This window comes from Magallana gigas, chromosome 7 (assembly GCF_963853765.1).
Source record: "Magallana gigas chromosome 7, xbMagGiga1.1, whole genome shotgun sequence".
NCBI lineage: Eukaryota > Metazoa > Mollusca > Bivalvia > Ostreida > Ostreidae > Magallana > Magallana gigas.
Window position 1 is genome coordinate 7377599 of NC_088859.1, and position 26629 is coordinate 7404227.

General features: G+C 32.5%; 1 protein-coding gene across 1 annotated transcript in view; it reads right to left on the reverse strand.

Moving 5' to 3' along the window:
* Nucleotides 1-12404: 12404 nt before the first annotated feature.
* The window catches only part of LOC105335833 (E-selectin), a 59310-nt gene continuing 45085 nt past the window's right edge, over nucleotides 12405-26629 (reverse strand). The window contains exons 9-13 of the mRNA XM_066067493.1: nucleotides 25423-25608; nucleotides 17758-17943; nucleotides 13883-14074; nucleotides 13442-13544; nucleotides 12405-13270 (exon numbers count right to left, since the gene is read on the reverse strand). Of these exons, the coding sequence (XP_065923565.1) occupies nucleotides 12976-13270; nucleotides 13442-13544; nucleotides 13883-14074; nucleotides 17758-17943; nucleotides 25423-25608 (962 nt within the window). The 3' untranslated portion in view covers nucleotides 12405-12975. The remainder of the gene's footprint in view (nucleotides 13271-13441; nucleotides 13545-13882; nucleotides 14075-17757; nucleotides 17944-25422; nucleotides 25609-26629) is intronic.

Here is a 26629-nt window from a genome sequence, read left to right on the forward strand (position 1 = left end):
AAATGCACCATAGCAAGCAAAATCACTTAGATCCGCGAAGCACACTCAGTCTGCATTATTACTAGTCAACTTAAATATTCTGTGTAAAAATAAATACAAATAATTATTTAGTTAGGGAGAAGTGAACATAGCATTTATTTCAATTTGTATATATATAAGAGCATGTACGAATAATCTTTATTTACAGTTTGATGTCGCTAGAATACATATTTTCAGATCCTTGATTTGATTGGTCAATTTAGATATTGAATCTCGAATTTCGAATCTCGTATTTTGAATCTCGAATCTCGAATGATCCTTCTCGGCTTTCGTATCGTGTCTGATTAACAACCACTGAACTGGCCGTGTTGGAATGGCAGTTTTGTATCAATGACCAGGTTTTGCCAGTGATTCCAAGATTGAAAAGTTTAAATAGAAGTCCATTTCTCCAGACATTATCGAAAGCGTTACTTGTATCAAGAAAGCTGAGATAGACATTATTATTTTTTTTGTGTATTTGTCAAAGAATCATCCCCCATAACAGTAAATGTGCATCTATAATGTGTACATGACGTAATGTCAATAGCTTATTGATAAGAGAATTCCGAGCTATTGTATACAGACAAAATAAAACAAAAAAGAAATGATATCAATTGAATGAGCAAAGTGAATATATAATTGTGTAATTGTCTAATATTGAGAGATTTATACTTGTATACAATATATATACGTTTTCTCCCTAGTTTTTGATTTAATTACTATTGGTGATACTGATTGCATATCAGAAATCTTAAATGTCTATTTCATACAGTTATATTGATATATGTACATGTTATATAATTGTTGCAGGATCAATATCAATGTCAATATTAAATTCAAAATCAACTTAATTGATTATTTGACTTATTTAAAGCCAAGTCAGAAAAAACAGACTTGTGTTGTTTATATACCATCCGCAAATAATAGGAAATATAAACTTAACCTTTTGCTATAATAATATTCCTAGTTTTTTTATGACAAAGATCATACAGTTTGTCTTTATATACTTGAATATTGTATATATATAGGGTATCTCATGATTTGCGATGGTATGTGATTTTTATCCAACAAGTTGTTTGTTTTTTATCCTCTAGCCTTGGCGAGGGGATAGAAAACACACATCGCAAATCATGGGAAATTCTTTTTATGACATGTTTTACCACAAGTTAAACCTCAATCTTTTGTCAAACCTCAATCTTTCTGTAAACATTATAATTGTGAGCCGCACAACACATTCAATACAAGACGTCAACAACTTTACGCATGGAAAAAGTTTCTTTGAATATTGTAATCCTTCAATGATAGCAAAGCATACTTGCGGTATGCCTAACATTTACTAAGCAAGATTTTCATCATTTCTATTATATCCTAACTTACCTGAACACTGGGGAATCAGCGAGAAAATGAATACAATAATGTTTAGTTCCATGTTTCGAAGACAAGTTATGCTGGAGATCTGTTCAAAACGGAAGTTAAATTCAACCCGTCTCTTGCGTTAACATGTTTGTGAGGGCGAAATATAAACACAGATAACGTGTAGTCAAATACCAGGGGTGACCTAGACACGAGTACATGAGAGATAAAATCAAGGCCCATAATCGTAGATTTCTTAAATCATTATCTCTTTTTATGTAAGAATCTTTTTATTTGATAAATTGATTTCTGATACGCAGTGAACTTGTTTTACTAGACTAATTAAGAATTATTGAGCTCTTTGGGACAAGCTGTAGGTGTGTATAATTATTATGGCGTCAAGTTCTATATTTTTCTGCTCATACGCAGAAGAAGGATTGTGAAACTATATCTTTGCATAGTTGGTGCAAATTGGTGCACGAAATAAAAAGTTTTCAGAATTTATAAGTGGATATACCAAGATCGTTTTTCTCTCCCTCTCATCCTAATACACATATAAAAAGATAAAAAGAAAAGAACAACATACATTTTAATTGTACCTAATGGTATAATTCAAAGTTTCTAATTTTATGCTGGATCATTAAATTATCAATCATTGGTAGGGCTTTTACATGGAATTGTCACAGGTACTTCTTACTTGAATGAAAATTTAACTAACTGAATACTAAACACATAAAGCATCGAACTCCGAATTACGTCGAGTGGTGACTTTGACCCCCCCCCCCCCCCCACACACACACACACACACACACAAATGGCAATATGGTAAGCTTGTATTTATTCACTTCTGTCTACATTAACAATGTTCAAACATTGTTCAAGAATTGAAAAGTCGTTTCACACATCGAACCCTTACAAGTCCCTTACAAATCCCGGACAGAACTCAGACATTTAACTCAAACTTTGTGTTAAAATATCCTGTGTTGATCTGCAAACATTCAACAATCAGTACCTTATATAACATATCAGAAAAACACGGTTTTGCACATTGTAATGTGCAATATTTTTTGCTCCCCTAAAACCCCATTCGTGATACGTAATCAAATAACGCGCACTTATTCTGCGAGAGACCAGTGATTGGGAGTTCATACTTTCACGTACCAACAGACGTACGTCTACTTACATCTGCGTCGTAAGTCATGTGCAAGTCAATCGAACTGACGCACTGAATTAATTTTTTAAGATCTACTTAACAAGTAAAGATAGAACTTAGACATCCCAAAACGTGCATGCAAGTCAGCGACTCCTACATGTACATATGCAACAAACAATACAGCTAGAAAATCAACCATGATTTTGATAATCTTCAAATCTTGATTAGTGTTAAAAGCTTAGATCCTTTTGTATCCTGGGGATTTATATCTTCCATGCATATGGGATTGTTTTATCTTAGATAAAAGGGGGTTTAAGAGGGCACACATATCAGATTATGTATATGCAAAATGAAACTAAAATTCAGAACTTTATCTTTTGTCACCTTAACGGGGCTGTATTTCACATCGCCCTTTTTTCTCAAAACACAGTCTTTTTGCTTACAAGTCTGAATTTACAAAATATTTTATTACAATTTGAAATTAATAGTTAGTCGTGGGGAAAGTCTTTATGTCTAAAAATTTCATTCGATGACTGGCATTTTCTATAGTCTGTAATCTTTTTTAATCTTAGGAAACTATTATACTTTTTTGTCAACTGTTTGTTAAGTTATACAGAAATAGTTTACAAAGTCTGTTAAGAACAATTAATGAAACTTTATTTAAGCAATATTTGCCGAAGTAAACATAAAACGCACAGTAAATTTTGCGTTGATATACATACATGTAGTTTATATAATTCTCTTAATTTTAAAAACCTAAACGTCACAAACAATTTTTTTGCGTTGGTGGAAACCAGCTAATTTTGTTGGCATAAAAGAAAACCGAGTGACAAATTATTTGTGCATATTTCGTTTGTGGAGATTTGGGCATGGGCGCAGGGGAAAGCAATCAGGAGAAAAGGCTTGGAGGAAGATACATGAGCAAGTTAGTGTGGTGTACACAATTTTTTATAAGTATGAAAATACCAACTATGAACAATGATTTTGAAAATTATTCCTTCAGAGCCTTCTTTACAAATGAATAAATGTTTTAAAAGAATATAAAAAACATACAAACCTAGTCAAATATAAAAAGAAATCGACTTACACCTTTCTGAAGTCTGAACTACTCATATCTGACGTTTTTTTGGAATTCGGAAGTTGGAGTTCTATTCGTTTTTCGCTATTCGAATAGCGAATAGAATTCTGTGGTCGGTTCGGTATTCAAATTACCGTAAACATGCTAATAAACGTAAATTCAAAATTCCATTTAAACTTCCCTTTTTAATTGAAAGAAACAGCTTTATAGTAAAAAATATTATTTGCTGATTTAACTTGAACATTGACATCATTTAAACGACTAGTAAGAGGCTTAGCTAGCCTGGCGAAAATAGGACATTTCGTATAATATAGTTCTAATGGGATATCTTTCAAAGTGCTAGCCAACACCCTGTATCCCATATTTAGGCCATGGGAGAGCCCAGTCGACCCTCAAAAGTAATTTGGTTTACACGACCAATAAGAGACTTAGCTAGCCTGGCGAAAATAGGACATTTCGTATAAAATAGTTATAATGGGACTTCTTTCAAGGGGCTGGCTTACACCATGTATCCTATATATATGCCTTAATATTTGGTTAGGATGGACCTCGGGAGAGCCCAGTCGACCCTCAAAAGAAATTGGGTCTACACGACCAGTAAAAGGCTTAGCTAGCCTGGCGAAAATAGGACATTTCGTATAATACAGTTATAATTGGATTTCTTTCAAGGAGCTGGCTAACGCCCTGTATCCTATATCAACACCAGTGTTGACTCAAATGCACGCAAATGCTTTGGATTCGCAAGCGAGGTGGTTGTAGTTGTAGAAGAGACACATATTTATTACATCGAAATTGATTTAAACAAATAGTACAACATTAATTAAAATCAAGAAATGAATATTTGAATTACAATTTTTTTTTTCTTAAAACACAATATGCTTTGGTATGTACAGCGGGAAGGGGGGGGGCTATAATCAAGCCACTCCTTGATTTTCTTTATTCCTCCAAACATTAAATTGTTATATACACATAAATGCAAACATGTACTAGTCGTTGAAAGTTACATATATGCAATATCCGACATTTTGCTGTCGGAACATAGGTTCAGTTCTCTTCATCTATCACAATTTTTCAAGTCGATAAAAAGTGGGAACATTTGTTCGTCCGTAGCGCGAAATATTTTATCATATATAGTTACCATAGAAAAAACCTACTAGCATATCCATGCATGGATTTAGAGGACAGAGTCGCCCACCCCCTGCCAAACAAAATTATCCCCACGGGAAATTTTCTAATCCGGGCATCGTCCAGTGCACTCAGTGAGCAGTTCACACATGTGTATTTGTGGTTAATGTGTTGGAATAATAGAGAGAGAGAGAGAGAGAGAGAGAGAGAGAGAGAGAGAGAGAGAGAGAGAGAGAGAGAGAGAGAGAGAGAGAGAAAAAGAGAGAGAGTCTGCCTCAGAGAGAGAGAGAGAGAGAGAGAGAGAGAGAGATGCCTTTAAGATCAAGCAAATTTCACCAAAAGGAGGGGGCTGAAAAAAATAATTTTGTTGGTGGGATTGGTGTGTCCGACCCCTACCTCTAGTTCTACACATATAGTTGCCCACTCAAGGTACAATGGGTTTCTTTGTTATGTATAAAAATATAATATATATTATATAATATTATATAATATCAATTGACTTAATGCCCTATATACACCGCCTCCTTTACATAAAATTCTGTAAAGCATTGAGTTATTGGTCAAAGCAAATGCATATTTCAGGTGTTTTGGTGGGGTGGGGTTGGGGAAGGGGGTCACTGCTCAGACTAGGCATTTTTTTGTATTGCGCGTTTTTCTCTCTAAATTTTAAAGGCGACCTTGACTTTCATGTCAACAAACTGATACGCATTTTTGTTTGTTAATTTGGGTGGTAGCATGGGTCAGTTTCGCAGACCCGGTCATATTTTACAAAAAGGGGTAAAAGTGAGGTTTGTGTGGTTTTTTGAGGGGTATAAATTCCTAGAATATTTTTTTTATTTATTTTTTGGATAGGGGAGCTTATGTCTAAATCATTGACATATGACACTTTAGATGCGAAACTGTGGCCTCAATTTTCACTTTCGATTTGAAATGGAAAAGGGGGGATCAGAACATGAAACATCACTCGAAGGGAACGTCAATGATTTCAAAACAATTCTTGATTATTTGCATGGAAAAACATTAGGCTGCAAATTCTATCGTAGTTTATTGGAGTCGCCCGGAATTAAAGAGTACGTGTATAATGGGACCAACGTATATATAAAAAAAAGCGAATAAGGGACAATTCTTCAAAAACTTTTGAGATCGACCCTGGCTATTCTAATAAATGTTTGATGTAAGTTGTACATTTATGATTCCACAACGTCTGAAATGAGTTCTGACCATGTCTCCCCTACATGTAAACCAGTTGAAACCAATTTAAAAAATCAACTGAAAAAAAAAATACAACCAGCATCTGCTTCACCTTTCCTCAACAAATAGAAAATAATTTCTTTTCAACCTGAAGTTTCATATGAATAAGTATATATCGTATTTCAGCAAACAGAGTGAAGAAATAATTAAACATAACAATGAAATAAATTTCAAACAAGAGATGTTTGTGAAACATTTCTGCCCCCTTCCCTTGGAAACATCCACAAAGAAAATGAACGTAAACTGCAAATAACTGGTATTTTTCTAAGTTCAAGGGCCATAACTCTGTCGAAAATTGCTCTATCATACCCAAAATCAAACTTGACCTAGATATTATTTAGATAAACCTGTATTTCAAATTTCATATCCATATATGCACCCTCTGCGAAGAAAATGAGCAGAAACTGCAAATAACTTGAATTTTTTTATATCCAAGAGGCATAACTCTGTCGAAAATTGCTCGATTGTACCCAATATCGAAGTTGACCTAGATATTATCATGATAAACCTGTATACCAAATTTCATTTCAATATGTTTATCCTCTCCTAAGAAAATGAGCGGAAACTGCAAATAACTGGAATTTTTCTACGTCCACGGGCTATAACTCTGTCGAAAATTGCTCGATCGTACCCAATATCGGACTTGACCTAGATATTATCATGATAAACCTGTATACCAAAGTTCATTTCAATATGTATATCCTCTCCTAAGAAAATGAACGGAAACTGCAAAAAACTAGAATTTTTCTACGTCCAAGGGCCATTAGATAACTCTTTCGAAAATTGCTCGATTGTACCCAATATCGAACTTGATCTAGATATTATCATGATAAACCTGTATACCAAATTTCATTTCAATATGTTCATCCTCTGCGAAGAAAATGAACGGAAACTGTTGGTGGACCGACCGACAGACCGACGGACAGCAGCAAAGCAATATGCCCTCCCTTCTTCGAAGGGGGGCATAATTACAAAGCGACGTGTAAAATAAGTTTCAATTCACTATTAATCACTACACAACAAAAGAAAGGGGCTCTCCCGGGGCCCCATCCTCACCAAATATGAAGGCCCAAATATGGTATACACAGTGTTAGCTAGCCTCATGAAAGAAATTTAATCCCATTATAACTGTATTATACGAAATGTCCTATTTTCGCCGGGCTATCTAAGCCTTTTACAGGTCGTGTGAACCACATTCCTTTTGAGGGTCGACTAGGCTCTCCTGGGGCCCCATCCTCACCAAATATGAAGACCCAAAATATGTGATAAAGGGTGTTAGCCAGCCCCTTGAAAGAAATCCCATTATAACTGTATTATACGAAATGTCCTATTTTCGCCCGGCTAGCTAAGCCTTTTACAGATGGTGTGAACCACATTCCTTTTAAGGATCGACTAGGTTCTCCTAGGGCCCCATCCTCACCAAATATAAAGGCCCAAATATGGTATACACGGTGTGAGCTAGCCCCTTGAAAGAAATCCCATTATACATGTAACTGTATTATATTTCCGCCCGGCTAGTTAAGCCTTTTACAGATGGTGTGAACCACATTCCTTTTAAGGGTCGACTAGGCTCTCCCAGGGCCCCATCCTAACCAAATATGAAGGCCCAAATATGGGATACAGGGTGTTGGTCAGCCCCTTGAAAGAAATCCCATTATAACTGATTTATACGAAATGTCCTATTATCGCCAGGCTAGCTTGGCCTCTTACAGGTCTTGTAAATTTTGTCAATGTTCAGGCCATGTCAGCAAGTAATACTTTTTACTATGAAGCTGTTTCTTTCAATTAAAAAGGGAAGTTTATATGGAATTTTGAATTTACGTTCATTGGCATGTTTACGGTAATTTGAATAGCTACATGTAACCGACCACAGAATATTCTATTCGCCTTTCGAACAGTGAAAAGCGAATAGAACTCCAACTTCTGGATGCCCGTGTGCTTGGCTATTTTTTTCATCGATTTGAGATATTTTACTCACCAGGAAAGTGTCAGAACCGTACCGGTGTAACATAGAATATTGACCCGGGTTGAAAATTGAAATATTTCAAAAATATTTTCTTTTGTCATAACTCACCTGAACAAAATCGTACCACGAGGAAAACAACCAAGGTCGTCATAAAATGCATCCTCACGATGTGGCGAGGCATTTCCAAGATCTCATATAATGAAGGAAGTATTTTTTTCTTTTTATCAGACTTATTACATCTCCGGAAGACACCATAGGAACTAGGAAGTGTTTAGCTGCAATAACACATGACACTAGAATAAACAGTTTTGGATTTTTTTTGCATAAGATTCAAAGAGGGTGAAAGATAATGCCACACAGTATACATGTATGAACATATTAATAAAAGAAAAGAAGACAATACACAGTTAAATTTAAATTGAATTAAATTAAATTAAATTAAATTAAATTAAAATTAAATTAAAACTAATTATTCATAAACCCTTTCTGGATTTAAATACGTCTTCGGTGATATATACTAGATTGTGTAGTATAAAATATGGTTATGTCAATCAAGTATTATTTTGTAATTATAAGTTGTATTTCTAATAAAATTTCTGTGAAAATGAAACAATTGCATGGGAAATCTGTTTTGCTTTGTCGTTTCATACGAAATAATTTTAAGACCCTTATCTCTTCACGATACGATATCATTTTGCAAGAATTCAATGATTGTACCTGGGAAATTGATTCCGAATTTGAGGGCATCTGATTAAACTTCATGAGTGGTTTGATCTTTCTCTTTGATCATCAAATATTTCTTCTTTTATTAGTGACTGGTCCTGCTTTGCTGGTGTGTTTGGGTTTTTTTTTTTTACATAATTAAATGGAAGATTGGCTTGCAATTGGAAAAAATCTATTAACCATCGAAACATGTCTGGGATCAATCAAGCCTATTTTGGTCATTGTAGGTTAACACTTCAAATAACATTCGTTTTACACCGTATAAGAAAAAGAGTTTTAAAGTAAGAAAATGATAATGGTATGTAAAGGAAGTACATGTACATGTGTAGAACAACGTCGACCTATATTTTCATATACTGCAGTCTTCGCAATTTGTATTTGCTTGTAACAAGTAAATGTGCCGTAAGATCTATGTAATTCAGAGATCGAAAGAGCGGAGACATGCAAGGCTCTGTCTGTCTGTCTGTCTGTCTGTCTCTCTTTCTCTCCATTACGCGATTTCTTGATGTTTTCCATCTCTCTCTCTCTCTCTCTCTCTCTCTCTCTCTCTCTCTCTCTCTCTCTCTCTCTTACGTTATTTCTTGATGTTTCCCATAAGAAAATAAATAAGGTGAAATTTTTAACTTATTAACTTGTAATACTTCCTCAAACAACTTTGAGGCTTTACTTCCTTAGTTAACATGAGTGGACGAATTATATCCAGTTTAATCCGAAGAGCCTCTACAGGACGAAAAACACCGGGCTTAACTCATTCATGACAACTAGTAATAGGCTAACTTTGTGGAATCATATAAATCTGAGGGAGGGAGGGACGAGCAAATCTTGGCGGAATGTCAATTTTAATATTTTTTTTCATATAGTAACAGTGCATGTCATTTCGTGAATGTGGTCGTGCGTGTAATGAATAAAGATGTGCTTCATTATTCGCTGGGGATGTTAATTCGAAACTCTCGAAAACTATTCGGGGCAGCACACATCTAATGAATAAGCCAGTTATCATACAGTATAAAGTGTGACGTACAGCTAATAGAAAAGGTATTTGTAAAACTTGTTGAAACATTAAGTAGTATATTCTCAATTGTTATGTCAAAATTGCATCATATATAAAGAGTAGGCCCCTTTCTTTTGGAATATTTTATTGGGTCAGTGCAGCATGAATATTTATACAGAAAACTTGCACTCTGCAAGGTCTCTCTCTCCCCCCCCCCCTCAACCCCTACCCCGACAAAATCAAACCTTTACCCGCTCATTTGTAAACATCTCCCGTCCCTTATCTCAACGAGATTCGTAGCAACCAAAACAAAAGCTCAAATTTTTTAGTCTTTGAGTTTATCTCTCTACTATAGAGAACATTGGTAGCTTCTATTGCCTTTATCCTATTTAAGAGTACAGCATTTTAATTATTTTAATTTGATAATCTGTTCCGATATGTTTTTGCATCACATTTTTTCTTACTTATACCCTCTGCAAACAAGATTTGGCGGTATATTATAAGAATCGCCTTGTCTGTATGTCTGTCCGTGCAATCGTGTTATGATCCATATTTTTCTTCCTACTAGGAACATTAAAATATGAAATATTCCATAAACATGACAAATCAGATTAAGTGCGTTTCTTCTCATTGATATACAGCCATAAGTAAGAGAAACCAGGGTTGTTTTTTTATCTTCTTTGACTATTGGTTAGCATGTGATTTCTACCCTTTTAAAGGGAGACTAATCCTGTTATACGATTTGGTAAAAATACATCATTGCGAATGTCTGTATATCCTTAATTGAGAAGTATTTCTTATTTGGCAAAAATATTTCATCAAATAGCTTTATGCGTTTTATGATGGTCATGTATACATTTCCCATATTTGAAACTTGAGGTTTCTTTTATTTAATTGTCATTTGCAATGAATAATCTTTAAAAATTTGTACAGACTGTATATATACACCATGTACATTAAATTCATAATTATGAATTGCTTTGTGCATTTACAGTCGCTCTTAATTATAATAAGAAATTAATTGTATATACATGCATCTAATTAGTGCATCACGAAACACTCATTGCAATGACGATTGCAAGAATTAAACCACTTACATCATGCATGTAGGCACTTGATGTTAAAAACATACCTCTTGATTAATAGGAAAATATGTTTCCATACTTTAACCCTATTATTAAAGTAGGGAGTATACAAGCACCTTCAAAAAAGTAATGTTTTTATCATCAAGTGCCAATATTAACTACTGACTTGAATACTTTTATGAAAAGAAAACTTGAGCAATCTGCACATTTGTCATATAAGTGAAGATTAATTTTCCATTACTTGTAGTGTCCATTATGCCACGGTATAAATTTCTTTCATGATTGACTGCCGTGTATATAAATGTAATATAAATGTAGTTATATTAAGTGACTCTCGATGCATAAAAAACTTTATAGGATCTTGAAATGTATGAGTCATCAAACAAGTATAAATCTCTTTACAGTCATATGATTCAACTCAGCTTCTCTCAGTTTAAAAGTGTGTTGTTTAAATACTAGTTCTATCAGATGTTGGTGTCTGTTTTGTCTAAATCTAGTACATTTGTGTTAAAAGAATTAAAAAAATGTACAAGTGAGTTCTTTAGGTTTTTTTCACTCATAGAACATCAAATAAATTTCAAACATTTATTTTATTTACTTAATTTTAAATTTAATAAGATGTACGTTTAAGCGACATTGTAAGTATGCAAATACTAATAATTTAAAAATGGCCTAGTACTTAATATATCAAATATTAAATTTGGTTCCTCTATATCTTTCAGATTTAATTGTGAAGCGCAGTTTGTTTCCCAACTGTATATGATTCTGTAAAGGATGGACAATGGATGCAGTGTACAAAAATCCCACCTGCAATCACTTTTGGAGGCATTTACTTTGCAGCTATATTTGGATTGAAAAGTTAGCTCAGGTATTTCATTGCAACGCTACATGTTCTGGTTCATTTCTTATTTAGCGAGGTAGCGTGCCTTGATGGTATTTTATTTTGATAATTCAGATGGCTAATTATAATGAAGTACGCTAGAAAATTTCATGTAAGTAGATGGTTAAATTACACCGACCATTTAAACTAGTCTAATCCGGCGGAGGGTGGTTCTGAAAAATTTGGCTGCATTAGGCAACATCCGGTTTGGAGGACAATGTTACAAATTAATTTTAGTATTTAATACATTAGGTCTTGATCCTCTATTCTTGCAACATTTTTAATTCTTCTAAAATATAGTCGACCTCTTCAATTGTGTTTAAAGTGTCGATTTCCTTTTTATTTTTGATTTGCAAAACAATCATTGCACAACGGAATTCGTACAACAGAAATACTTTTTTTAAAAATTAAATTGATTAATTTTCAAAAAAGTTTAATGGCATGCAATGATCCTGAACCTAGGTTATAGTCAAAGTAGACCTCTGTGAAAAATCAAATCCTTTTCTTGTCTATAGTTTCTGTCACCATCGTCTAATATTTTTTCGACTTTACTGAAAAACTGTTTTTAGGTAAGTGGTGTGTTGTGTCCTTAGAACAACTTCCTTGGTCAAAACTCAAATGTCTTATCAGTTACATGTAGTTCTGTATCAAAACCTCGATTCTATTTTCTTTCTCCTTGGTGATATCTGCTTTTTTCTTCACCATGCAGTATTTGTTAGAATAAGGATGCATAATGAATTTACTTTTATTTAAAACCTCCTTTGCACTTTTGTTATTACATGTAACTTTTTTAATCCTCCAAACTGTTTGATGCTTAATTTTTATCAAAATAAAGAAGCAAATTTAATAAGAGGTTCATGCTAATAACATACTTATTTATCTACGTTTTTGTCCTCTTGGTAAGGTGACATTAACTGTGCTGGAAATGAGTGTTAACCATTACAGGGCTATTGTCGAAGACAAAATCAGCTACCACTGTCTTGATTTACGAAACTCAATATAACCAGACCATACAACTATTTGAAATCACAGGACAAAGAATTCATTAATTGTAAAAGTCTTCATGAATCATGCAATGTAACAAACAAAGTTGAGGTAAAAAGTATAAACAATGGAACACTAATTGCATGATTATTTGTTTTGTTTTCACTATGATCAATTATTTTAATTTATTGTTCATACATGTATATGCGTTAATTTGATTTGATCTCAAAAGTATATATTTCAATGTCATTATGGGCTGTTTAAAGCATTAAAAATGTTGAAAAAACTAAATTAATAAACCAGGAATCTTTTCTTAATAAGAGTCGTGCGCAATTTGATAGCATATATATCTGTACACGGTTTAAGAATCACTTGGTCCTTTTTTCAGTTGTCTCCCTTGGTAGACTCATCTGAACCATTTTCAGTTCCGCATATTCGTGGTCATTTTCGTTTGGCGAAGTACTTGTCTCCTCATAATGTCCATCTCTGACTGTATTATGGGGGTTGATGTTTTCAGAAACTGAAGATACTTTTGTAAGGTCATCATCACTGAGGTTAGAAATGTGTTCTATACCAGCGTACTCATGATCTCTAAGGTCTGATTGGTGAATTCTTTCTTCGTAGTCAGTGTTTCCTTTCTTCTTTTGCAAACTGCGTCGCCGTCTAAAATATTTGATAAAAATTATGTTCCAAATATATTGATGAAATCAAAAGGTATCACTGGGCTAGTTATTGACCTTAAACTTTAGCATTAATTTTTAAGATAATATTTTTACTTACAAATGATACTAAATTCATGAGGTTTTTAAAAGTTTTGATTGAAAACAGAGTTACCTTATAATGACGATAACGATCATAACAGATGAAAGTAAAACGATGCCAATGGCACCTCCTGACAAAAAGGCGACGGTTAATGATATCTGTGTGCTCTGGATTTCTTAAAATATAAGAAAAACAAAGCGTTCATGATCATTTATTTACATCTACCAAGTATTATTCCCTCTATTTCTTACGGAAACTTATAGTTACACATCTCACAAAAACTCTATAATGTTTAACGTAGTCAAAATATGGCAATCATATGGAAAAATAAGAAAATTAAAAATTCTTGATTGTTTTACTGATAACCAAACTAATTGATAGTAATTTACGGCATGTGCATGTGTATATCTATTTTCGAAATATGTTATCATATTTTATAAAAAAAATTATAAAATACGACCAGGAAAATAAAATATAGGTTTTAAAAAAAAGAAATAAGGATTATGGTTAAACCTATACATGTTGGTAAATTATGTTCAAAATCTCCATTGTGTCGACAGTATTTTATTGTGGGCCCTTGTAGAATGTATCCTAAAGTGCAGGTAAATTTAATAGATTCATTGTAAAAAAATATCTGCTGGAGTGTGTTTGTGGACAGTTGTAGAGCACTTGTAGTTTTTAAGTTTGGTCTCTTGCATGTTATGTCTGAAATAAAACAAAACAGCTTATATCAGAACAGGTGAAAATGAAATATCTTAACAGTAAATAAAAAATTTACATTTCGAAATTTGTATTTTACCACTTTATACTGTTATACGATTTTCTTGTAATACAAGTTTATTGCTAAATCATTTAGTATAAAATGCAGCATTTATAAAATCTTTGTCATACTTGTTCCAATTTTTTTATTTTCTACTGTATACTATTTACGATTTGTTTTTATCCTTAAAAATTTTTATAAGATGGAATAACACTGGGAAAAGGTCACTCAAATTCACAGTAAATTATTTGATTATGAGAAGACAAATTATAGATAAACTGTAAAATTTGCGAAACGCTGGCTGTTTTGGGATGAGAAATACATATCCAAAATAATCAATTCAGTAAGTAACAACGAAAGAACTTGCAAGATTTGAACTCCAAAATAAACTGATCACAATCCGGGCACTTTATCCAATCGGCTATGAAAAAAAAATCGATGTTGCCGTCGATAAAATGCTTTTGATAAAACGAAATGTCGTTACGATCACAGGTCAGCCATTTTGTGATGATGTGTTATTTAACCTAAAAGTGTATCTATGTATGATTCATGTAAATCTTCCTCAAGATAATGGAATAATAAAAGATCTTTCTATATTAGTTCATCTGAGCCGAAGGTTTAAGTGAGCTTTTCTGATCACCAGTTGTCCGTCGTCAGTCTTTCCGTCCGTCTGTAAACTTTTCACATTTTTGTCTTCTTCTCTAGCACCACTTGACCAAATTTAACAAAACTTGGTACGTAACATCCTTATTGGAAGGAAATTCTAAATTGTAGAAGAGCATATTTCTTAAAAAGGAAAAAATCGAGAAACAGTGTAAAAATAAGGGGTATAGTTTTAAGATATACTTCTAAACATTTTCTAAAAAACAACCAGTGCTAAAATTTATACAAAACTTGCATATATAGTGAATATTCTAAACTCTCAAATTCATATCCTGCAGACCAATACTAGGGCACAAAATGGGGCTCAAATTTAATGATAGTCATATATTGGGACAATGTTTATAATTTTATTCTCAAAAACTTTAATGATACAAATTGAGAGATTACAAAGCACGCATTCTTAGATAATGTAAGAATGAATAGTTTTTAAAATCGTCTAAAAAACCAGAACATCAGAAACGCTAAAATTTACACCTAAGCTTGCATATATAGTGACGATTCTAAACTGTCAAAATCATAACCACCAGACCAATATTTGGGCCCCAGATGGGTTCACATACTTACATAAAAATATATCGGGAAAATGTTTACAAATGTTATTCTCATAAACTGGGATGAATAAATTAAGAGATTACAATGCACGCATTCTCTGATAATTGAGATTCTAAATTGTTAAAACCGTGACCCTCGGACCAATACTGGGGTCACATGCGGGATTCAAAGAAAAAGTAGGGTAAGGGGAAATCTTAAAAATTTTAACATATAATTTTGCAAACATCAAACATTTTCAATATTATACAATATTTATTTAAAATATATTCAAAGGAACGAAATTACAAAATGATCATGCTCTAAGAGTCTTAATTATCTTACACGACATAATTAGAATAGTTAGGTTTCATCAGGGATATATAGAAAAATAGATAGCATGCGATAAAAATTGTAAATATGACTATTTGAACAAATTTAAACCAAAGAAATCCGATTAAAATTATGTTCTACAGTTGTTGTAGTAAACGTTAACATTGAATTTATTTTGGTTTAACGTGGTCTTTGTACATAAAATTAGAGGAATATTTCAATTAGTGACTTTTCAAATACAATCATGAATATAGCCAAAATATTTTTAAGACATCGAATGAAAGTCTTAGATGCGTGGCCTAGTTGTAACGCGGAGTTCTTTTTGATTTTTGGGTCGCTGGATCGATTCCACCAGCTGTTAGTAATTTTTTGTCACTTACTTGTAATTGAAACAAGTAAAATTTTAAGCAGTTCAAATTACATGTATCTAATCGGCTGGACTTGATTTTTCCTTCAAATTATCTTGTTTAATTCAGCCTAAATATGAATATGCCCAATATAAACAGATCTCTTCAATAACATTATACATGTATTCTATATACAACTGTACACTTATATATGTTATCATTGTTAGGTATACCAACTGACATTACATACAGAGGTCTTTATATTCGTTTCTCGATGCAAGTTTCCCAAACTTATGACAAATCAGTTGTTACAGACTCTATTATAAAAGCAGTATCTCTGTTTCAAAAATCATATTGCGACAGGTACCTGAAGGTATGTTTAGTAACAGGTACTTTCTGGCCAAACACAGGTGTATGCAAATTAATGGGAATAGGCGCTGTAGCTCTTTTCAAGCCCTAATTTGCACAATTTTTAAAATATCTATAATTCTTGAAGAACACGTGACATACAGGATTTGACTTTCACCGGAAGCTTAGTAAGATACGACTCAGGGATTCACAGGGATTCATAGAATAGCCATTAGATAATTATATGATCATGAAAAATCGACCGATAGAGTAAAGACTAATAAAACAAGATTTAAAGAGTGGCGAAGGAAAAAGAATGTGAATGAATCTGGTACTCTGAAATACTAATAAAATATACTAAATTCAATCAACGACGTAACTTGTAAATTACGACCCATGCAAGAACGTATGACGTGACGTATGATATCGGTTGTAGCTATATGAAAGTTTTTTGTGTTTCCATCGATAAAATAAGGAGAAATCCCTAATATATGCTAAGAACATGGGACAGGAGTTGAAAGGAAATTAGGATAAAATATAAAGGGCTAACGCTTTGCTAAAGTATTCTATGGTTTTATGAATGCCATTGTTAACTAAAGTCATTTTCTAAAATACATATCAATTTCATTATTATGATTAGTTGGTTATTATTGGCTAAGGTATACAATGAATGACATTGGTATTTTTAAGAAATGTTTAAACATTAATACCAGATTAAACAAATGAAGAAAAATATTTTATTTGCGTTTTGTTTTGAGTACTAGATAATTATTTTGGCATCGAAAAACATTTTTAAAAAATAGGTTTTTTTTCTACATGTGTGTAAAAAAATTATTTTCATTGATGAATTAAAATTTCAAAAAGTATGACAATCTTTCCAATATTATATTTGAATTTGCTCGACAAGCTTTCTAAGAAAATACTATTTTTACTTTAATTTTCTTTCAAAATTCTATATTGCAAATACTTAATTGTTGTCAAGTTACAGGGATTGCACTTTTAGATTTGATAAGGAATAAAAACTCGCACAGTTACTTTTCAGAAAATCGCACATGATTAATGACAACAAAAATATTATAAGTTATAAATGTCAAAGACATTTGTAGAAATAATTCCAATAGTTCGTTTACTCTAGGTTTAGTACCCTTTGATATTATATACACGAATTGGTGACTTACAGGTTTTGATTTATAAAGATTTAACGCTGCTGCGTACAAAATTGATGTCGGTTAGGATATTTTCTTTGTAATGCAACAATCAATTGTTTATTAACTTCTAATCTACGTAAGCATTTAAGATGTGTTGGTTAAAAACTCAACAGTTTTTGTCTATTTGCATTGTATTTATGAACGTATTGATTTGCATATTGTACAAATGAAAAAGAAAATAATGAAACCGTAATATCTTACTTGCACAAGTTGGTAAGTCATGTTGAAAATCATCTGTTTTCGTACAATATTTAATTGATGATCCCTGGAGATGAAATCCAACGGAACAGAAAAAAGAAAGTGACTCATTTAAATAAAACCTCTGTCTAAATGGATTGGAGGTAAGATGAAGTTCACTTGTTAAGTTAGGACGCTGACATGTTATAACTGAAAAAAGCAACAACAACAAAAATTAAGTACATTTGCTCAAGCTTTTATTAAGGTTTTCCGTTTCTAACGGAAGACCTTATTGTTATTGTTTTGTTTCGCTTTCCCAATTCTTCTATATCATTTTTTTTCTTAGAAATTTTGTGCACGCGAGATCTCGGACACTACTCGATCGATTTTCATGAAATTTTTTAGGTCTGATATCTGTGTGCGTCACTATGAATATTACAATGAGCTAGATTATTTCTGTTGACAAAACTTACTTCGTAAGATTCGTTTAAAAAAAAGTTCAGAAAACCAATCAACAAAAAAATCGGACACAAATAAATATGTACAAAAACACAAAGCCCATTAATTTGTAAAGTGTTATTTCCCACGCTTGTGCGGGATGTCATCAAGTTATTTTTATATTAAGGGTTTTATTATCAATTGCGTATACTGCAGGTATATTAGATAAAGTTTCTGGTCCGCTTGTCAATATAAATACATGTATCTAAGTACTTGTACTAGAACTCCGCTTTTAAATCTCATCAATCCAAAACCTTTATAGTTGTCTTCAGTTTAGCACTCATGTGCATATGACGGCTATGTAAAAAGGATGTGCAAGGTCGATTAAAAACTACTAATTATAAAAGTAATCGCAGCGAAAATATTTGTTTTTCATCATTGAATTTTTTTTAATGAGTCCATTCAGACAATGGTCATTCTATTAAGTTAACTACATGTAACCATTTGAAAACAACCCTTAATCATAGAACTATGCGTACAGTAACATTCGAAATATATGCTTAAAATTGCGCTTCGCATACAGTATGAAATAATGACAACTCATGATATTCTGAGAAATTTTTCCACTTTTATTTGCAATGACATCAAACTCAATGTCAGATTACTCTCTTGATGTATATATCTACCTCTACATTTTCACTATTCAGCTGTAATGATTGCATTTTGTATTAAGAAATATTTCAGTTTGTTGTTGTGAAAGGAATACTACTTTTTATACTTGTGCCAGTTTATTACCATAACGTATTGAATTGTTAAGGATTTTTTTTTACATCCTTTTATCAATTTATTTGATTAAAATTTTCGACTGTTCACGGAGCTACGTCTTCTATTTGTTTATTCGCTTCGACAAACAGCGTTACCCACAACCGCACACTTCCGGTCCTAAACTGTGCATGTTGTACAGTGTTTATTCATTTTTATAGCGCGTAGAATCAGTGGATCGGTAGAAAAAGGTCCTTCCGTGATCATAAAGTGTTTGACTTAATCTTTAGAAGACACTTTAAACATTTAGATAAAGTTCCTTCCGTGATCATAAAGTTTTTGACTTAATCTTTAGAAGACACTTTAAACATTTAGATAAAGTTCCTTCCGTGATCTTGTCTTAAAGTTGTTGACTCCATCTTTATCGCGAACATTTTAAACATTTTGTTAAGACATTATTTTTTTGAAAAAACCGAGAGAGAGAAAGAGAGAGAGAAAGAGAGAGAGAATAAAGGGGGTACAATTCAGTTGTTGCCTTAATATTAATAAGACACTTGAAACATTTAGATTGAGTTTTATCTTAAAAGTTTTTGACTTAATCTATAATTGACATTTTAAACATTTAGATAAAGTTCCTTCCATGATCTTGTCCTAAAGTTTTTGACTCCATCTTTATCGGACATTTGAAACATCCTTTTTTTAACTGATGGAGAGAGAGAGAGAGAGAGAGAGAGAGAGAGAGAGAGAGAGAGAATGATTGGATACATTTCACTTGTAATTCACTAAAATGAGACATTGTTTCTAATTCACTTTCCATGTATAAATAATTCTTTAATCGCTTAAGTAATGCACATTGTGATAAAATTTTAAAAAAGCAGTTTCAGTCAGACGCCACGTGTTTGTCAATCAAATCAGGCCGCGAGCTGCACCACGTGTTCCTTCTATGATAAAGATTTTTAGTAAAGTATTTTACAGTGTTTAATATATAATATGATTCTTACACACTAAGTGTGTAAGGTTGATTTGAATGCTCGTTGTTTAAACAGAAAAAAAATGTGTGTGTGTGTGTGTGTGTGTGTGTGTGTGTGTGTGTGTGTGTGTGTGTGTGTGTTCAGTTTGGAAGGAAGTTTAAAAGAAAACCCTTGCACGGATATTTATCAAACTTCGTACACTTATTTGACATGATTAAAGGAAAAACCCTGATAATTTTCAATTAGTTGAGTACTTTTTAATAAAGTATAGAAATAACACAATTTTAAACAGAAATTTTATGTAAGACTTGACAATAACTACTTCCGCTTCACTTCTGTGACACCTAAGTAAAAGTAAGCAGTTCAAGTCAACAACTTGATATTCTTTGGATTTAGATCTAGTACATGTAAAAAATAGTAGTTTTTGTAGTAATGGAGGGTTAGTAGAATGTGATCTCCTCATTTACATTTACATTACTATATATTCCTATAAATAATACACATCCCACACACAATAACTCATGTCGCGAGGGGATGCTCCGCTTAACGGTGCCCTTGTTTAAAAGTGTTTCAGGTACATTAATTTATTCTGGGATTTTTTAGAAGAGTTGACAAAAAATATGTTCTTTGCCTATTTGTTTGATTCATATACACTTACTTGCAGTATATGACGTAATAAGTGACACAATTTTTTTTATAATTAAATCAAAATCAATCAAAAAATTGAATTTTTTAGGTCTTTCAACGGAAGTGCAAAAAAACGAGGCATTCTAACATCCAGACATGTCTTAAACTTATTAGAACCCGACACTCCTTATTAAGCATTTGGTCAATTGCTTATATGTCATAGTTAGTAAAAAGTCTTTCGGCGGTATTAATAGCACATGTCATTTTTGTTTTGTTATTAGGCCCGCCTCGTCAGGAGTTCACCTTATGCATAAACCAATTACTAAGTAATCTCTTTGAACTTCATTTGGTTTTAATTTGGATCTAATGATTAGATCATCTATATTTTTATGTTTACTGTATGCAACCATAAGAGGTGTTGTGAATAATTTTTTGCATACTTCGTCATGTTGTAAGTTATCCCAGTATTTCATAAGTCGTTTCCTTAACCCTTTAATACATGGGTTAAATTTGATCACCAAAACGTTCGGTCCAGCCTTTTTAGTGTTTTTCTTCTTTTGTTTATTGAGAAGATCCATTCTAATTGCAGAAAGAGTTTCTTGCATAATAGGTTCAATTTCTGATTGTTTGTAACCTCTTTTTTCGATGTGAGTTTTGAAATCTTTGAAAATATTTAGTAATATAGCTTGATCGCTAGTATTTCTCAGATGTCTGGTCCATTCATACAGGCCCTTGAATACTGATTAGTTATGAGCACTTTGTATGTGCAGGTATTGGAAGCTGTTAGTAGGTTTGATATTTGAGCGAATGTCTAATCGCTGGCTATCTGAGAATCTTGTTCCTTTGTATATGGTAGTGTCTAAGAAATTGACACTGGAGTGAGATAATTAGTAAATCTCAGATATTTATGACAAAAGTTACCTATATCAATAAGTTCCTTAATTTCAGCCGGGCTTACATTAAATAGAATAAAGCCGTCATCACTATATCTGCCGTGATAGATAAGTTTGTCGGCATGTTGAAATTTAGATATTACATCATCAGTGATGTCTTTCATACGTATATCTGTAATTTCTGGTGACGGACGTGCCTCCATCGCCGCGCCAATAATTTGATTGTAATATTTTCCGTTAAACTAAAAAAAAATTGTTTTCAACTATGCATCTCAGAAAAAAAAGATCAGAACTGCAAGGTCGAGGTAATTCTAAACTAGAATTGTCTGCTAAATATGCTTTCTCGACAGAATGAAGTAAATCATCTAATTCCATGTTGGTGTACATGCTGGTCACGTCATAAGTAACCAAGATGGCATGTTCAGGTACAATCAGAGATTCGATTTTTAGTATAAAATCAGACGTGTCTTTGATGTAAAAATTCTGTTTCTGAACAATGGGCACAAGGAAATGAGCACAGTAGTAACTTACAGTACCGATCATGCTACAGTATTGAAGGATGTTTTATTAGGGTGCTTTAAAGCGAAGTACATACGTATCAGATTGCTGTAAAGTGATCGAAAGAAGCAACATAGCGTTTCAAAGCGACATCATACAACTAAAGTAAACCATTGAGGGAGGCAGCAATATTCACGGTCCAATTCCCTATGCAAAGCCGAGGGAAATATACTTGCTAGAGGGTAATTGGAATCTTGCTGACTTCCTCAATAACTTTCTATTATACCAATTGTTTTCTGATTGATTGTTTGTATCAGTATAATAAAACAGTTAAAGTATGCCATTGAAGGAGTCGGCAATAGTTTAGTTCTCCCAGAGCAAGTCAATTTACCGAGGCTAATCTTGCTTAAAATGTATATACATATTATACGCTAAAGATGAGTTGGTATAGCTAATCAAAACGATGTTTAACTAAAATTTAATTATTATGAGTATGAATATTTACGGTTATACTCGGGTAATTTTTCATTCTTTCTGTGGATTAATAATGAATTAGTAACCAGTAAGTGTTCCAAATAGGTGTGTATCAGGTCATCCAATTGACGCAACTTTTTGCAGGGAATCAGTCTGTTTGGCAGGGTGTAACAGCAGGGAACTAGACTGTTTACTTCAGGGAATCAGCGAAATATATCAAATTACTCTTTTTATATATAGTGAAAAATAAGCAGATGAGATGTCATAAATTAACAAGTATATAGAAGTGCACATAATAATTTGGTTTTTTGTTTGTATTTTAAATCAACAATCGTAAAAGAAGCGGAAAGAACTTATAAATAAATTTTTAAAAAACATATTTTAAAAGAATTGAACACCTCAGCAGTTTCATCCGTGATTTTTTTTTATACCGTGTTAGATCAGACATTTTTAAAAGGACATTACTGTTGTCTTAACAGTTTTATACCACTATTACACTGCCGTATTTTAAGTAAGCGAATTACCAATAGAATGTATAGTATTTATAATATAATATGTTGTTAGTGCATCAGATTTTGCTCATTTTGCGCAGGTAAACAATTAACTGTCTGATTTACCGAAGTCTATATTTGATTCGATACGTAAAAAATTCAAAATACAGGCGATATTACCATAAAGCATAAACGAAATACAAAGCAACGTAAAACAAGGTCATGAGTGAAAATGTCAACGCATTGAAAGATTCAACCTCAATTCACTTCACGAAATCGGCACAAATATATTAGCATGTTTCAAGTATCCCTTCGTACGTAAGCTGTTGCACAACAGGCAAATTTATCTTTGTCAGTTTGACCCGTTTGTCATGCGTCAACATTCAAACAAACATGGCTGCTTTGTACAAAGAACTTTCGTTTTCGATATGGTATACCGAACCCAAAGTTATAAACTGATTGACCGCGATTATCTCTTTATTTTTATTTTCGTAAATTACTCAAATTTGAAACAGAGTTTGCCGATAAATTTTGCAATTTACATTTTCCTTTCCATAAGAATTATTCATGCAAAATTACGTTGAATCGGACTCAGTAGTTCTTGAGAAGAAGATTTATTAAAATGCACCCCCTTTTTCTACATTTTCGATGTTTTCTCCGCTTTGAATAAAGACCGGTCTTTCATTTCTGCACTTTATTTTTGCCTTCTCATAAGGATGCTTTGTGTCAAATTTGGTTGAAATTGGCCCAGCGGTTTTAGAGAAGAAGTTCAAAATGTAAAAAGTTTACAGACGGACAGAAAGACGGACGGACAGACGGACAACGAACAAAATGTGATCAGAATAGCTTACTTGAGGTTTCAGCTCAGGTGAGCTAAAAAACTTACAAGTACTTTATCTCTATCTCAAACCCGTGTAATTTTGACGTTCAAATGTATTGTGACATCATCTATACACACGTAACGACGTCATAAATTCGACTGCAGATATGCATAGAAAAAGAGAATAGGATTAGAAGTGGGTTCATAAAAGGTATAATGAAGGGTATGAAAAAGGGTGAAAAAAATTAAATGTGATGATACAGAGGATGTGATGAAGGTGAATACCACTGTTCTTATTAGAGGTTCAGTTCAGTAGAACATACATGTACCATTTATTGTTTGAATTTATTCAGAGTTCAACTTTTTTTTTACACGAATATTTTTTAACAATTAATAGGCTATATCAAAGTAAACAATCGATTTGTTTGAAAAAAAATACCGATAACTCAATACTGATGATATCTATTTATGTGTTTCATTAAAGTAGCTTGGACAATAACCTATAATTGTCAACGGGGCGGGAGCGTATACCATACTTGTCATATTCTAACTTAGTTAATCTTCTTCATGTAGTCGAATTGTTAACATAAAAAGTAGAGTTGCTCCTTATTTATGCTATTATGGAGTATATTGTATCGGTTCTTGTGATTTTACATTTTTGTTATAAACTGGAATTTGATCAATCTGAATATCAACTTAAGAATTGAATTGAGTTTAAAAGATTGATCTACGGATGAGATGTTATCAAAACGAGATATACACTTAAAGAACAATTAAAATCTTCAGAAGAACATTATTATAATCATTTTGTTTTCCAACTTTTTCATTTACTTAAGGATGACGTTTACTCAGAATGAAAAAAAAAAAATCACTGATGATAATGAAAAACCAACTATTGTGTGTTATAGACCTTACATGGTAGTGTTATTCTTCACTTTTAAAAAAGTAGGTCAATGACCTACTTTTTGAGTTAATGACCATTTAATATTTTTTGAAAATTCAAGAAAAATCCAGTTTGCATATGTTATACAATTGCAAGTAAAATATAACGAAATATAATTATTTAAAATCAGTTCCAGATTAAACTTACTATGTACAGTAAGTTCAAGCATATATTGTACAACACACACCATACCAAAGCATAGCATTGCAATCTCACACCATAGTATTGTAATCTCATACCATAGCATTGAAATCTCATACCATAGCATACAATCTCATAAAATTTCATTTGTCATATCATGCCGTAGCATAGCATACAACATGATTTTAACTCGGTTTAAATGATTTTTATAAAAGAATAAATGTTCACATTACAGATAAGTGGTAAATTTTGAATTCTTATCATTCCATTTGGAATTGTTCGGAACTCTTCTGTGAATTGAGGAGTTTTTGTTCAAATCTAGTAGCATACCATATCATAGCATATCATACCATATCATCAAGCCCTTTATTTAAATTTCTCATAGCATTTTTAAAAATCTTATTGAATTGCCTTGGATCTCATAGCATATATTTGAAATCGCATACCAAAGCATAGCATAAGATTGTAAAAGATATGCATGTAATGACTGTGCATCTTAAATTGCTAAAAAATAATTTACTTTTGAAACAGAGCAAATAAAACGTGCCTACGAAATATAATTTAAAAAAATGTTAAGACTGTTCTGTTTTCCTCATATAAATAATAAAAATTGATTAATAAAAAAGCATACGTGAGCATGTAGGCAAATTCTGTTGAAAAATTCCATTCTGTGTACATTGTTTGACCGCCTCTCCAATCAAGTTGTATCCCTCTTTACAGCGAAACTCAATAGACTCATTGAATTGAAATGTATCTTTGTTTGGAGCTGTATCTATTTGGAGAGGGGACGTAACTGTTGGTCGCTGACATGTTGTACCTGAATACGAACATTTTAGTTATCTTACATGTATGTTCATGAATAACAATACATAACTAATCGAATAAACATTAAACCATCAGAATGTTTTGATTTCCTGTGAATTGTTATGGCAAAACGGGTAAATGTCTCCTTAAAAGGCAACCTTTGATAACATTTTGACTGCCTGATTAATTTTTAGAATGGTTTGGGATCTAAATTTTTATTTTATCTCAAACTTAAATCAAATATATCAGTATTTTAAAAAATAAATATCTAATACTTAATGTACTAAATTATGAATACTAATTCCTGATGTTTTATGTAACGAAAACGTTTATGTACTCAAATCCATTCAGGAAAAGAGTTATTGATGATTTCATTAACTTGGTTCTGTTATAAGAATTGGCAAACAATTCACGTACGTGAGCATGTAGGCAAATTCAAAAAAAAAGTGACAACACCAAGAATCTGTTAAATCATGTTCTTGATAAATTTGAAAAAAAAGAAAAAATTGTATGTAAATGATGCTTTTACCAGTATATAAAAACTTGATACCAAATAAATTGACCTAGCTATCTCTAAATAACACAAAAATGTGGTCTCTCTATCTCGATTATAACCTAACAACTGACGTAAGATGTTTGGCTAATCAGTGATATCTAAAGATAAGCAAACATTAAAATTAGAAAAGTAAAATTAAACTAGAGGGGATATCATTGCAAAGAACGAGAAGTCTTCCGTTTGAAAGCACCTTAAAATGGTTTTCCGGGATTGTCTCTGGACTTGAAGTGACGAAAAGAAAAATGATCGATTTTTTAAAAACAATTTTGTTTAGCGTAAGATCTGAAAGTTTTATCGAAATCAACCACAGCGTTTTTTTAGAAAACGTTACAGAAAAACTAGAGGCGATCTCGTTTCGGGCAACGAGAGGTCTTTAGTTTGAATGAAACTTAAGGGTTATCGGGATAGTTGTTCTTTTCTTTCATTTCTTAAAATTCCAATTAACCCTCTCTATAAAAGGATTTTAATATACATGTAT